Source organism: Strix uralensis, chromosome 17 (assembly GCF_047716275.1).
Source record: "Strix uralensis isolate ZFMK-TIS-50842 chromosome 17, bStrUra1, whole genome shotgun sequence".
Lineage (NCBI taxonomy): Eukaryota > Metazoa > Chordata > Aves > Strigiformes > Strigidae > Strix > Strix uralensis.
Genome location: NC_133988.1, coordinates 11,733,333 through 11,748,493, shown reverse-complemented (window position 1 = coordinate 11,748,493; position 15,161 = coordinate 11,733,333). Strand labels below are relative to the sequence as shown.

Below are 15,161 nucleotides of genomic sequence, written 5' to 3'. Positions count from 1 at the left end.
TTAAGAGAATTTTATTTTACTGCTGTTTAGCATCCTAGCACCCTGATTTCATCTGTGTCTTTGAATGCTACAGGTAGCAAAGGTAATTTATCTGTTTTGGCATTCTGCTCTGCCTTGTTTGAGACCTATGTGAGGGGGCAAGTAACCTGAGCAGTCACCAGTACCGTTAATCACTGCACGTACTCTCTTGGACACTGGTGTTCTCAAGTGGAGCAGTGGAGGTCTGAAATAATGCCTTCAAATGTCAGTGGAAGAGGGTGTTATCAATCTGTTTTTACTTGCCCTGGTAAGCTCAGTATTTGAGCATGGGTGAAGTGATCCATGGTATATTAACAGTGCGTGTACCACCTTCTCTGTCATAAAGGAGTCAGATATAAAAGGCATTTTTATACTTGGGGAATTTACTATATTTTCTGCAAACATCTGGGGTTTTAAATTCAAGACTTGCTATAGCTATTAGGGAAGTCTAGTTAAATAGTCAAGTAGGTTGTAGAGGCTATTGATTTTATCATATTTTTGTTTGGGTTATCACACAGATTACACCTTGGTCAAAATGCAGCCTCAGACTCTGAATTTGTCCCACTATCGATTTCCATCTCAAGGACAGAGTTATATTTCCATTCCCAGTGAAGCTTTTCATGAAAAAGGTAAGGAAAAATTCAAAAGGAGGAGCAGAATCATGTAAACAGTGTATCCAAAAATGATTTTGCTTGAAAAGATGTTTCAGTTTGCTTTATTTTTTTCCAAGTAACCAATTTGATCACTGATGATCATACTGGCTCTAAAAAAGCAGCAGTTGTCTTGTCATACTAACGAATGATTAATGTGGTAGAATTTTCATATTACTTGAGTTAATCTTGAATAATACAGCTGGGCCACAGAGACTGAAGCCATTTAATTTTGACATCTTTTTCATCAGAGAAGACAATTTCATAAATTATTTTTAATCATCTGAACTGGTTATTTTTAAGAAATTCCAGGATGTCAGATCAGGTATTACTTATCCTTTCATGCAAAATCGCTTTTAAAATGTTGTATGAAATTAAAGTAAAATGACAGGCTTAAGCAACAACAGTTACAGAAACAGAATGAAGATGTAAACTACAGGGAAGGCAAAAAGGCAGAACTCAGAAATCCATACCTAGGCTAAAATTTTAATAATCTCAAAAAAACAAGGTATAGCAAAAATCTGAAGCTTTAGTCAAGATTCTAAAATACAATGTTTGAAGTTAATTATCTATGTTTTAATTGGGGATTGAAGGAATCTATCTACAAAAACATCTACCTGCATCCTCAAATCTTTGAAAATCTGACCTATGTGCCCTGAATTCCAACCCACAGAATTTACACACCCAGACATTTCCGCAGTCACCTCTGTTGAAGGAAGGTTGGTCCCTATTCATAAAGTGGAAAGTTAGCTGCAGATAACCTGCAGTGAGAAATACTCTAATAATTACTGAACTGTCTACCTGATTTGTGATGACAGCTGTGTTTCTCTGCACTGGCAGGGGGCTCTGGCTGGAGACTTCACTGCAAGTGCTCTGAGGCTTGAATAACTATAATTGCAAACCAACTTGTAATGCCAAAAAATAGCATGTGAGAGGACTTTTTTTCCTTTCCCACTTAGTCTCTCACCATGCAGATTTTTTTTTCTTCAGAACATTATCATGCTTAGTATCCTGAAATGCTCTAGCCCATCAAATGTTTAACTCTTTTTTCCAGCTAAAGTTCACTTCTGAGTAATTTCAGCCTTTAGGCCACACTTCTACACTGTCCAAATAAGCAAATCTAAAAATTTATTTTTCCACCCTAAACAGTTAACACTGTAAATACTTGGAACCCAGCAAAAGGGATAGTAAAATACATCTGTGTGGCTGACACTTAGAAAATATGCATCTGTCTCTTCACTCAGATGCTGGAGAACCCATAAATAGTTGGAATGCAGGCAGCAAACAGATGACCAAAGTGGAAACCTGTTGTCTATTTTTGAGTTTCATAATCTGACAGTTAATGTAGGTGGTGGTGAAGTAGCCTTGAGATTACTGTAGCTACCATTGAGACATTGACTCTGGTATGTCATGCAACCCTTTCTAGTGCTATGTGGGGAAATTTATAATTGAAAACTGATTACTTTACCTTATTTTGGAAGTACAGTTGTACAGAGCAGGCACCCTTATATTTTACTTTTGATACCTGTCTCCTATGCTGTACTGCAAGATGTTCATACCTTTTCACTTACAAGAATAATCAGAAATCTGCTAAAGCAAAGATATGAAAGTCAAGGCTCTTAATGAACATGGAGTTTCAGGTCTAGGAGAGAAGTGTCTCTTGCTTACAACTGTTGCTCTCAGGATTAACCCCTGTTCCCTTTCCACAGCTTGGATTACCATTGTCGGCCTGCTTTACCATAACATGCATTATTTCTTTCATAATATCAACCCTATGGATACCAAGTAAGTATCTCAGACTTCTCATGCTGTAAGAGCTTGTTTATTACCTTAGCGATATACTTTTATAACAGTCGTGTCATTATCAACTGTAAATAAATCACGAGCCATAATCCTGATTTTGCAATACTGAGGACATGTAGTCATTAACTAGAGAGAGATTAAAGCTTACATTAAATGTTTTATTTTATGCTGTACTAAAATAGATTCCCGTAGCGACATGTTTGTCTTTCTTTGTCTTCTCCTTCCATTCATCAGATCTGGTATTAGCATTTCATAATTTTAATCTGTCTCATAAAAGGAAATTACATCTATTCTCCTGACACATATAAAGATAAAGCTTGCACTTAAATGAAACAAGTAAGAAAACATAACATCCTTCTTCAGATAAAATCTGAATCCTAATCCTAGAAGCCTGTAAGGTAATTTTATAACAGGAGACCAGGCAATGCTTTAAAGACCTTTTGTTTTATATGCTGCATCAATGAAATCATTAGCAGATAAGATAAAGTAAATGCAGAGCTGTACACCTCTTGGCAATACAGTTCCCCAGGGAATTTTGCAAGGCCATTCATGTAAATCATTAGACTTTCCTTTTAAGCTAGTATGACTTTATGTTTCTATTTGATCTTCACTGGGGTAGGTAGATTAGTTTACACATACTCTCAGTCTTTTCCAATCTGTGACTTTTTGCTGTGTTGTTTATGACAGCAGAAGGAAAGATGCAGAATCTCAGCTGTCATGACTGTCAGGGATTGCCTTCCTTTCTTCACATACAGTTACACAGAAGGTCACGATCATGGGAACTCATTTGCGAACTTTAGGGTAAAGAATCCTTGTTTATGACACTTAGATAATCACACAGCTATTACTAAATAGCATTTAAAAATCAAGTAGCAAGCTGTACTGCTGTTTACCCTGCTCTCTCTCAAAAAAAAAGGCACTTAGCAGGTGGCTGTGAAGGAACCATGTCATTAGTGTGCAATATTTCTTACTGACATGAAGAAATAGAGGCAATAATTTATGGCAGCTTATGTTTTTCAAACAGGAGGATTGGTGCAATTTGTTAAGATAATAAGCTAAAATCTCAGCTTCTCAAAGAGAGAAAGAGAATTAATATGGTCTTGACTTAGGTCAAAGTTTAGGAAACACAGTATGATTAAAGATGCTGCATGTCAAAATGCTGTATTCTAATGCATTGTCATAGAGTCTACAGCTCCTAGGGCTCTGATATAGCAAAATAAACCAGTTATGTCATCTTTGTGTACATCCTCTGAGTTTTTTTGAATAAGACAACCTGGAGACCCATTTCTGTTCCACTGAGTTGTATGTATTTTTTAGCACTCATTTTTTGAGAAGGAAGGATCTGGCCCTTGCTGCAATGTTAAAGAGAAACACAAAGATGCTGGAGAAGCAACATGTTCCTGATTTATATAATTAATCCAAACTACTTGAACTGTTTGCAGTATGTAATCCACTACAGAATCACATCTGTAAAATTCTAGATGCAGATCTGTCCAAAACAACATCTAAAAACCTAGTAATACAGGGAATGCTAGGTTAGTGATTTTTCCTCTGTGGAATCAAACCCCAGGTATTCAAAAAATGTTTTTAAAATAAGTACGCACTTATCTTCTGCTTGGTTTTATTTTTTTGTGAGGTATTATTATAACTTTTTTGATTACATATCAGTAGAATAACAACTTTTTCCCAGAGCAGTTTGTTTTAAAGACTTCCTTTTATGTTCCTTCTAGCACTGGGCTACATGAACACCTGTAATTTGAAGCCTGTCCATTTTCTTCTTAAGGGCTTTTTTTTTTTTTTTTTTTTTTTTTCTTTTGCGGTGGAAAACTAAAACCAAAACTCTTGGAGCTTTTGTGCTGTACAGACAGATGACTTCTATTTTCAGACTACATAAATAGCAGTTTCTAAGGGGAGTCAGTTTTGATTCTTTACAAAAAAATGTGTGTTTTGAGCCCAGTTCTGCTCCTCCTCATATACAGTTTGTGCTAATCTGTAGCAATTTCACTGAAGGTAATTGGGTGACAGACTCACTGCCATCTAACATCCAGGACCACAGTGAAGAAAGGCTTGTGTATGCAAGCACAAAACAGAAACACTGTTTCTTGCTTGTGCTGAAGTTTTTTCAGGCTTCAAAATTCATCTAGTCCTCTAAAGTTAAAATGGCAGAGAGTCCATGTAGAAAAAACGTCCATCGTGTTAATCTTGTGTAGGAGAAATCTCAAAATGTTGGATAGTGGTTTTAACATTATATGTCCTTCTCTAAACTTAACCTTTTCATATCAGAGTAGCAAATTCTGCCCTCAGATGAACAAATTCAATTCCCATGCTGGTTACTGGGAACAGAAGGAATCTCTAATACTGATGCTTTTTTGTGGTCAGAACTAAGGACAGGTGCTTGGGGTTGTGCTAAATGAGTTCTGTTTTATTTGATCTTGCTGAGGAACTGAATGAAGTTATTTCAATGTTTGATGTGACTTTTTTTCAGAAAGAAAAATAAGAAACCATTGCAAACAGGTGGCAGATGTAAATAAGGTGGTTTTATTGTGCTTTGCAAACTTGCTCTTTCCAGTGGTTGGCTATGTTTGGGCTGATGGTTAATTTGCCATGGCTCATATTTCTCATAGTAAATACCATTCATTTGCATACTGAAGAGGTAGATGGCAGAGACCTGCGCAGTTTGTTACTGATAGTGTAAAAAATTTTACCCTACAGCCAGATGGATCTTAGTTATTCCTAAATGTGCGAAAATGCCAAAGTCATAAGTTTTATTTGAAAGCAGAAATAAAAGGGTTCTTATGTACTGTAAAATTATTTCAGCCTAGAAAAAAGTATTACCTGGACTAATCAGATGTTTAGTTAGGTTCAGCTGTTTGTATTGTGACCTGACTTACTATCTAACAAACCTAACTGGACATAATTTTTCAAAGTAAAGTTATAAACTACTTCTAAATGTATTCCTATGTATGTGTTTTTACATATATATATGCATCTTACACACTAATATGTATGTTTAGTTAGACGGCCTGAAACCCCTCCAAGTTGACTCTTCACTTAGATTGCTGTGCTTAGCGAGGTTATCATTAGATTCATTACTATGAAGAATTCTCTCTAATTATCGAAAGCACTTTCAGCAAGGCTTGTAAACCTTTGCAAAAGAGAAGCAGAGTGAAGGAATATTTATGATATCATGTCTCCTAATGTCTAAAGCCATTTCTTATACTTTGTAGCTGTTTCTTCTAAGATCTGTAAGATCTGTAAGCTTCTAAGAGCTGTAAGATCTTTTGGGGCCAGATCTTGCTCCCCTATAGAAATTCAGTGACTTGAATGGAAAAAGAAGGTCCTGTGTTCCTGTTGTTGTGGGTATTGTGGATGAACTAAAAAAATTTCATTGTTCTACTTCCTTAATATATTTGTTTCTTTCCAAGGATTGCTGAAGCTGCTGCCTACAAAGGTTATATGATATCAGCAACCAGTTATCTTATTTCTGTCAAAGTGGAACCTCTACCCAAGTTGTCCCACAATCTGTCAGGATCTCCTCTTATTACCATCCAGCTCACCCACAAATTGGTAAGTGAAATGGAAACTACCAGTTTGGGCTATTGTCAGGGCTCTTCAAAAAGTTGGTGTTTGTGATGACTTCTTTGTATTTCTCTTGTAATTTTTGTGGGCATTTTTAGTAGCAATTCAGATGGCATTTGTGATTACAATATTGTATTTTTCCAGCCATTACACTTCAATAACTTCTTTTTCCATCACTGCAAAAGGCTGATTAGTGCACATGTTGAAAAAGAAGGTGAAGTGACAAGTATAGCTTCAGGCCTTTCTGTATGCATTGTTCTATGGATGCGTTTGTACAATCAACACTAGGATGGTATGAATCACTGATTTCTCATTAGAGCTGTCAAAACCAAGAATTCACTTATGTTTTTTGCTTTTGGTCTTAATCTACACTGAGATAACTGAGGTGTTTTGAATGTTCTTGTAAATAACTCCTCCAAGGGCAGAAACAAGTATGATGGGCAATGCATCTCCTTGTAAATGGAATGGAGAATAGTTGAGTTCAATCTCTGAGGTGCTGGCATGAGGCATGCAGCACCTATGACCTACTTACAGCATTGAATGGAAGTGAAAAAGAAAGATTTCGATTCTTAAATGTTTCCTAGAAAACATCTCTTAGATGTTCTTCCGAATATTTTGTCATATTTTTCTTTCAATGGCTATTTTCAAGCCAGTTTATCTTCTTTCTCTTGGGCTTCTGATAAAGATGGAGTAGGCTACAGAAAACAAATATATGAAAAAACCCAAAGGCGTAGAAATGAAAAGTGTTGTTTTGCTGACAGTTTTTCAAACTAAGGACTCTTCTGAATGTCCCTAGTGGCCTCTTAGAGGTGTGGGCACTTGTGAAGTGAAGACTCTATATTTTGTGTAGATCATTTATAAAATGTACCTTGCTTTATTTATTCAGGTACCTCCTTATGCTTTAGTATGATTTACTAGCAGGCTGTTAAACAAACCTGTGGTTCTTTCTTTATGCCTGTTGACTTTCACTGAAGATCACTGTGACCTTGGTATACAGATAGAAATTTTACATTTATCATCTGTCTTTTTCTGTTTTAGTCAGCATGAGAATGTGGTATGAACATGTCTGCCTAACATATCCTGTGTATAACAGATACAGGTTGACTGGGAGTTTCAGGCTCTACCTAGAGCACTGTGTGCTTCATATTGTGCATTAGGGGAGTGGCTGTTTTCCCTGAGCTCTTATTGCTAATTGGCACTGCATTCACAGGCAGCCATCTACTATCTATCACAGTATTTACTACAGCTACTTCCAATTTGTTCAGGTTTTATGAACTGTGTTAACACCTGTTCAAGTGTGACTTGGTTTTGGTTTGTGGTGGGGTTTCTGATTTTTTTTTTTAAATTTTATTTTATTATATTTTTTTAAAATCCTTACCACATTGTGTTAACAGTGTTTTAAAAATAGCTCAGTGCTGTCTGAAATCAGTCCATAAATACATGTCAATACATTTGTATTTAAAGTTCTGAAAGTTTTAATTATAAGGAGGGAAGTATTTCTAAATGTGTAGTGAACATGCTCTTAAACTCTGTTCAAGAAACTGTACTGGGATAATAACTGTTCTAGATTTTGCTCTTAGGCATACAACCCTGAAAGGAGATGGATAAAGAACAGAAGGTGCACCCCTCTGAAAGACAGGGAGCTCTTCACCCACTTACTCCCTACAGTAGAACTATGCTGCTGGCTTTTACATCTTATTAATTGGTGGACTTGAATTAGAAACTGGTCCCACACTGGACTAAATATCCATTTCTTCAGTGTTTTTCAAATCAAAACTAAATGCAACTGTGTGAGATTTTCTATGCTTTTTCCAGAACCTAATTTCAGTGTTATCTGATGGTGAAGCACTTTGTGTATCTCCTATATTGGTTTCTAAAATTCCTCTTAAAATTCCAAATCCAAATGCTAAAAAGTTTCAAATACCAAAACATTCTGAACTCATCAAATGTGTTGAAATAGAAAATCTGTTTTGACATCATAAAATATTTTATTTAAATTGTAGTTTGCCATATTTCATTTATATTGTTTTCCCAGTGGAGTAGTGTAATCTAGCATCAGATATAGGTGTTTAAAATGAGAACTAGGCTTAAAAGTTTGTAAAGAGAATTAATAAAGCTCTAGTATGAGATCTGGGCAATGGGAATAGATCTAGTTATCTGCTCTGCAGTTCCTGTATTTTTTTGCTTTTGGTGTGAATTCGCTAAAAAAACCTATTAATCAGTGAGCAACAGAACCAACCCAAATGCCTCTGGGCATCTTGTATATGGATTCCAAATTCAGTGAGTAATCTTTAGAAACAAAGATATAATGTAGATAGAAATAAACTGAGTATTTTTCTGTCAGGAAGACAAGTACTAAGGAGTTGTGAGTAGAATGTGTTCAGCTCTGCTGGTATCTACACTGAATTTAATAGGAAGACTGCTTTCCTTTGACACCTATAGCTTTGGGAATATAATTTCTCTTCTGGTTTTTAATTAGCAGGTATGTTTAATATTAAGGAATGGATGAATATATTATACCTTCCAGTTATGCCTAAATATGACAACCGCAGGCCAAATCTGTTCTCTTTTACACTACTGTGTCTCCAATGAATGCCATGGAATAATTTTAAAAATATAAATTTAGACAATTTATTTGTGAATTTACTTAAGTAAATTACTTAAGCAAGATTACAGAAGTAAATTCAAGTGAATTTACTTAAGCAGATTGGGATAAGGCTGCATGTCTCTGAATGCTTTCATATGATAGCAGCACAGGTCTTTTCTATCATAATACATGTTATTTCACTCTGAAGTTATTTCATTGAGTTGAGTATGATCACTCATGAAATAAAAGTAGAATTTAAAATACAAAAGAAATTCTGGCTGCAAGATCATTGTGTTAAAGTATGTACTTTAAAATAAAGAGTAAAAGTTAAGGTATTTATGTAAGTTTATGATTGAGTATAATGATTAAACCAAGAACATAAAATCTGGTTTAGAAACCTGTTTCATCCATTAACATACTGCTTGCTTGCTTGTAATAATGGGAGAAACATTTGAAGTGGATACCAATATCGTTCTTATAGTTGCCTGTTTGTTCCACATAATGTTCTCAGTTTAACAGTGGAAAGTGTAATAAGAAAAAGTAAAAAATAACAAGTCCAAACAAATAGTTTTTCTCTATTCAAATTTAAATTTGAGTCTGACTTTTTTCAGTTGATCTGATTTAGTTATAGCTACTCCAAAGGAGTCTGCTGGATTTCACAAGAAGAAAAATGCAAGGAGTGAAAGGAGAATGTGGTTTCTTGTACTGATTGTAGTGATGCTTGGCCCAGCTTAATAAAATTTTAATTCTTTTTCTTCAAGTGTGTATAGGAAAAATGCCAATCATTGAGCAACAGAAAACAAAAGGGAGTAAAATAAACCATGTCTATTTTAGGAAATAGTTACAAAGAGAATGTCTGTGAACTAAGTATCACCTCCTGAATCAAAACTTCACAGAGCATTTATCATTCCACAGCCTAACTCACTTAGTTAAATATTCTGTTAGACAAGGTTTCTCTGAAGTTGTCTGCATTTTTTATGTAGCTTTTAGGAGCTTGTGAGATGATTAAATTTCTCTTCCTTTTTAAAACATGAGGCAATACAAACTGATGCTAATATCTAATGAATTAGGTAAGAATGCAGAGAATATTTCTAAATGACATGTTAATGCTTCCTTTTCTAGAGAGCACCACGAGGCAGTGGGCAGAGTGCACAGAGAGATGGGTGCCCAGCCTCGGGGACAGGCTGGAGGCTAAACTGGTGCTGTGGGGCCCAGGAGCTTGAGAAGCCATCTCATAGTTAATACATACACTGTTAATTTCCTGGGTACAAGGTCTAGGGAGACTAGACTACAGACTCATATCCATCAGAGAGGACATAAGAAGAGGACATGAGTAATTACAGCCATTAGGCCTTGATGCTCAGGCTCACAGCTGGATTCTCATGGGACCACTATTGCTGGTTGACATTCTTTCTACCAACAGAGGAGGCAGAAAATTTTCTAGTTAAGGTTCCATTAATGGGAAATAGTTTTCTGAGTTAAAATAGAAATTCTCATGAATCAGGATAAATAAGTCATCCCAATTTTTTCACAGGATAAAAATATTGCTTGTTTAATTCTTCTTATGAAGTAAAGACTCCCTGTGGATAGGATAAACATGGATGTTTTACTTCTTATAGTGTTATTTTTGTTTTAATTTTCACTATTCTAACAACAGTTTATTTTCTTGCACAATCCCTGAAACTGGTTTTTCTGTTACTCTTTATCTTTAGGAAAATATTAACAGCTTTAGAAAGATTGTTTTGCAAGAAGACTTCATCAAGGGTTTAAAATTAACTTCTTTGCATAAGAACATGAAGTGATTGTTTTGTTCTTTCTGCCGTTCCGAGGAATGCTTATCCATTCCTTCTATCCAGCGTCCACACAATGACATAGCTAGGGGTGAAAAGCAATTCTCATTTTCCTTCTCTGTAGGTATAAGATAGCTTTTCCTGTGATATTTGGGGATCACTGAGGGCCTTTTTGCTTGAGACTTTTTACATATTGAAGAATTACATTCATGGGTAGTTTTACTGACTGTGACACTGTAGACTCAGATCTATTGTTACTCTGTTAAGCTGTTTTATTAATAATGGGATTTTATATCTCATTAAATATTTTATATTGTTGATTCAATGTTTGTCATAATACAGTCTTGCCAGTCAGCATACACCTGTGCAAGGATGTGAAGAGCTAGCTCTGTATATACACATTGTTTTCTTTCTATAACTCACCTGAAAAACTATCAGAAAAAGGCTATAATACAAGAAAATTATGTTCATTGACAGCCGGTATTGCCTGTAATTGCAGCATATTCAGTGTGAACACACGTTTTCCACTAAAGTTACCAGCTCCCTTGATATACCTGCTGATTGGATCAGGTTGTAGTCTCTGTTGTTCTAGAGACTGGAACACTTCCGGCCCTGTAAAGATGTTGTATTAAAGATGCATTTTTTAAATTATTTGTTTACAATACGTTGCAGTATTTCTTCTAATATAAATGTTTCTCTTTATAAGCAAAATTTTGTCTAACTAAGCCCTCTAAGAGACAAAAGTTGATATACTAAGTTACCATAGTCAGTTGGAACATTTCAGTGGAAGACAGACATTGTTTGACTGATTTTAAAAATGATGCTCTTCAGCAACTTGGATAAACTACTGTCTCCAGCAAAAAAAGGTAACAGAAATCAACCAACACCTTCAGTCTGTGTGGGATGATGTGAAGACTGATGGTAGTTTGCAGCTGAAGAATGCTTAATCTCAACCTGTCCAGATGTTTTATAATGAAGCAACAGTACATTTTGTAAAATTATTATCCTCAAAAAATTTCTGTTTCTAGCAAGATGTTTTTCATAGCAGGAGCAACTAAAGAAGATCTAACATTTTCCATTATATGATTCAAGAAATTACAGCACAGGTTAGAAATCTAGAAGAGATGAATGTCAAGGCTGAAATGCATACACAACATGCTCTGACAAGTGTCAGAAGAGGCAACAGAGGGAGAAATGGTGTAAAACTGCACCAATATTTTGTAAAATCCATATGGCTATATAGCATAGACCTTGATCTTTGACCATACTGAAGTTGCTTTTTGACACCGTCTTGGGGACAAAGTAACTATAAATTCCTGTCTTTCCTGAAACGTAGCTGACCATCTTTCAGCACATAGAAATACCAGCTTGGTGTAAATTCAGGTATATTTGGTGAAGAGAGGGTAAAGGACTGACTAAGGTGATGAGGCAAAAGGGCAGCATTCATACTCGGGATGATGCACCAAAGCACACTGTGGCCACTGCTCTGTTGATCCCTTATTGTTGACTGGTACCATAGAGAAAGTAGTCTTATGGCTAGAAGACTGCTAGTTTCAACCACTTTGAGGCTTCTGTAGTTTTCTCCAGGGCTTTATTTTTCCCTTTCCTTTTTGCAAAAGTGAACACATGCAGCTGCAGTTTTGGAGAATTACAAACTCCTGACTGTTACAACCTCTGTGAGAGGGCCTCCCGCGAAGATTAGATGCAAATTGGGAATTCTTAATGTAGCTGGTTTTCCCCCAAATATATTTAATGCAAATACCATTTAGGGATTTGTTTGATTCTGGGAAAAAAAATGTGCTTTGCTAAGATACTACCAAGTCAGGACTAATTTAGCATTGTTCCATCTCATTCCTCTGCTCCATGTGGTTCATTTTAACAGATGTAGTACTTGGGGAGTTGTCTGCCTGACCACAAAGTGTTAATCTTTCCTACCATATTTATTACACTGAATCACTCAAACAGCTGCTTCTCTTCTGATTTTTTGACCAACTCCTCTCTTGATCATTTCTCTGCTTCTGCTCTTTTACTTTCTTCGATGAATGCTTCCCATCAGAACCCCACAGCAACCTGCTTCCTCTTCCTCTATACTCCTTGGTAGAATGTTTCATCAATGAAACTATCAGTTTTTCCTGTTAAACCCATCTCATATTGTGTTACATGACTTTCTTGAATCTCCAGAACCAGGAGTCATATGAGAGCATCAGCATTCATTATTGTAAGTGCAGCCTGCATGTCTGAGAAGTGCTCCTTTGGGTCCTCCTTTGGAGATGGTAAAGTGTAGGGAAAAGATAGACCTTCCCTTCTCTGAACTGCGCTTCCATTATAAAGAAGTGCTGGTAGTCCTCTTGCAGTTCAGGGAGATAAGGTTAAGGAACATTTTCCTTGCGCTTTTAATGAGTCAATGGGACTTTTGCCTCTAAAATGTACCCGGACATCATCCTTCTCTCTGGCAGCACTGTGCCATGTCCTGAGGTTTGTTTAACATCATTACTGATAGGAAAATAAAATGAGAGAAGAACCAATTCCCATTTGTACACAAATATTAGTGCTACCACAAGAGAGACAGATCAATGTGGAGCCAATTTATTTTTATGGCAAGTTAAGTGTGGACTAATTTATATATCAATCAAAGAAAAACAATTACTTTTGCCCACATCTACAGAACAAAGGTATAATTTTCACTGGATGGACTTTGTCAGAAAAACTTGAATAAAATGCAATTAAAACTGTGACTCTTACAGAGTGTACCACAATTAAACAAAAAGAAAAAAAAATAAAGCTTGTAATTTAAAAATCAATGCAAAGTTCGGCACTTTGTTACGCAAGTTAAATCCTTGCTATAAATAATACAGAAAATCCATTGAGTTCAAATGAGAAATGTACATAGCTGCAGCTAATTTTCTTGCTCCTGGGCAACCTTAAAATACCAGTAGTCATTATGATGATATATCGCATCTCTTAACAATACAGCAATAGCTCTGTATTGTTAATGTTATTAACAGAAACATCCCAGGACTTATTTTCTCATAGGAATCCATTCTAAAAGCCTAGAAAGGTGCAGTAACAAAAAATATAGATTTTAATTAAGCACATTGAAGATTGCCTGTTGTAAGAATCAGGATTGCATTGTAATAAGCTGTAATTCATAGAAGGTTTCATTTCCATGTCAGAACAGACTTAAGTCTTTGGAGGCACAATACTTTCCTTATGTTATCACTCATTTATGATGAAACAACTCCTCAATATTTCTTTGTAAATGAGTCCTTTGCTTTTGAGGTCGATATTGCAACAGAAGTGAGGGTATCATGAAGTGATTGAATGTTTTTGGAAGTGTGCAAGTAAAGTTTGCTTTCAATTTTAAGTTTAGGTGCTGACTTTTATTCTTTGGGTATGTGGGTAATTTTAATGCCAGCTTCCACTTAGCATCTATAAAATTACCTCTTGCCTAAAGAAAATAACTACTGGTGACCAGAACCAAGTGTTATCAACCTACAGCAAAAAGCATCTGCTTTTTGTCTTTTAAATTTCTGCTTGCAAGTGACAGTGTATCAGCAGTTGGAGGTCAGTCAATATCAAGCAATAAACTTTGAAAAATCCTGCTGACTTATAAACCCAGAGCTGAATTCCACAGTTATCCTATTTTACAGAACTGTGGCATATTGTGCTACTTCACTCTCTGCCTTTGAACATTTGTCACAGGAGAAGAAGAAAAAATTACAGGGTTTATATTTGACATGATCAAATCTGGTCCAGCGCTGTAGAGTTCTATCCCAGCTGCGAACAGAATTTTTAAATTCAATTTAGTTCCTCTTGTTTAAGTTCCTCATCAGTGACTACATCCTCAAAGCATCCTTGCATGTGGTGATGGCTTATCGCAAGAGTTCCAGCCAGTTGTGCTACGTTTAACGAACTGTCAGGGCTGCTGCTATAAAACATTGTATTTCTTTGCACAGTGTTAATACAGATATATATGTATTTAAATGTTATGAAAAAAAGTTACTGCAGAGGTGAAGTAGCCAACATTCAGATGTTAATAACTTTGATATTTAAACTTATAAACAGAAAAGTAAGAATAACATACCACCAGTCCTTAATCCCCACTATGAGCACAGATCCTGTAAAATCTCTCTTGATGAGGTCAAGCTGTTTTGAAGTGGTAGAAGTAAACTTAGCATTTTGAATTGCAAAAAGCTGGTTTTACATGCAAAATGCCCAAATTATCATTATTTTTTTCAAAAAAAAAAGGTCAGAAATAGTTTTGATGGTTGGGAATTTCAAATTCACTAGAGTCAGACACTTGAATAGAGTATGTTTTCAAAACTTTTGTAAAGAAATACATTAAATATAAAGGGTAAAATTCTGATTTAATTATAGTCCATGATAGAACTGCTTACTCCCATGGGGCCAAGCTTTCAGTGCTCACACAGTGATCTAATGTTGCTTTCAGACTGGTACAACTCCATTCTTCATTATTCATAACAATTTGAAGAGAAAACAGAATCAAGTCCAAAGACTAAATTTGTTTCGGATAGTTTGTCTGTTGATTGTACTGGCAGTCAGTGTTTTTTAGTGAGTAGAAGTCTAATGCTAATGCATCGCTGTCTCTCTGTTAGTTACATCTTGAATAATCCATGTAAAAGCAAAAAGAGAAAGGACTTTCCGGATCCTCTGGAACCATTGACAACTCTAGGCAGGTTCAACTCAGTTTGTCTTCCAGATCAATGTGATTAG

General features: G+C 35.8%; 1 protein-coding gene across 1 annotated transcript in view; it reads left to right on the top strand.

Annotated features, from left to right (window-relative positions):
- ADGRD1 (adhesion G protein-coupled receptor D1) overlaps nt 1-15,161 on the top strand; it is a 156,482-nt gene that overhangs the window by 26,311 nt on the left and 115,010 nt on the right. Inside the window, exons 11-13 of the mRNA XM_074887453.1 lie at nt 537-647; nt 2,378-2,453; nt 5,897-6,038. Coding sequence (XP_074743554.1) covers nt 537-647; nt 2,378-2,453; nt 5,897-6,038 — 329 coding nt within the window. The remainder of the gene's footprint in view (nt 1-536; nt 648-2,377; nt 2,454-5,896; nt 6,039-15,161) is intronic.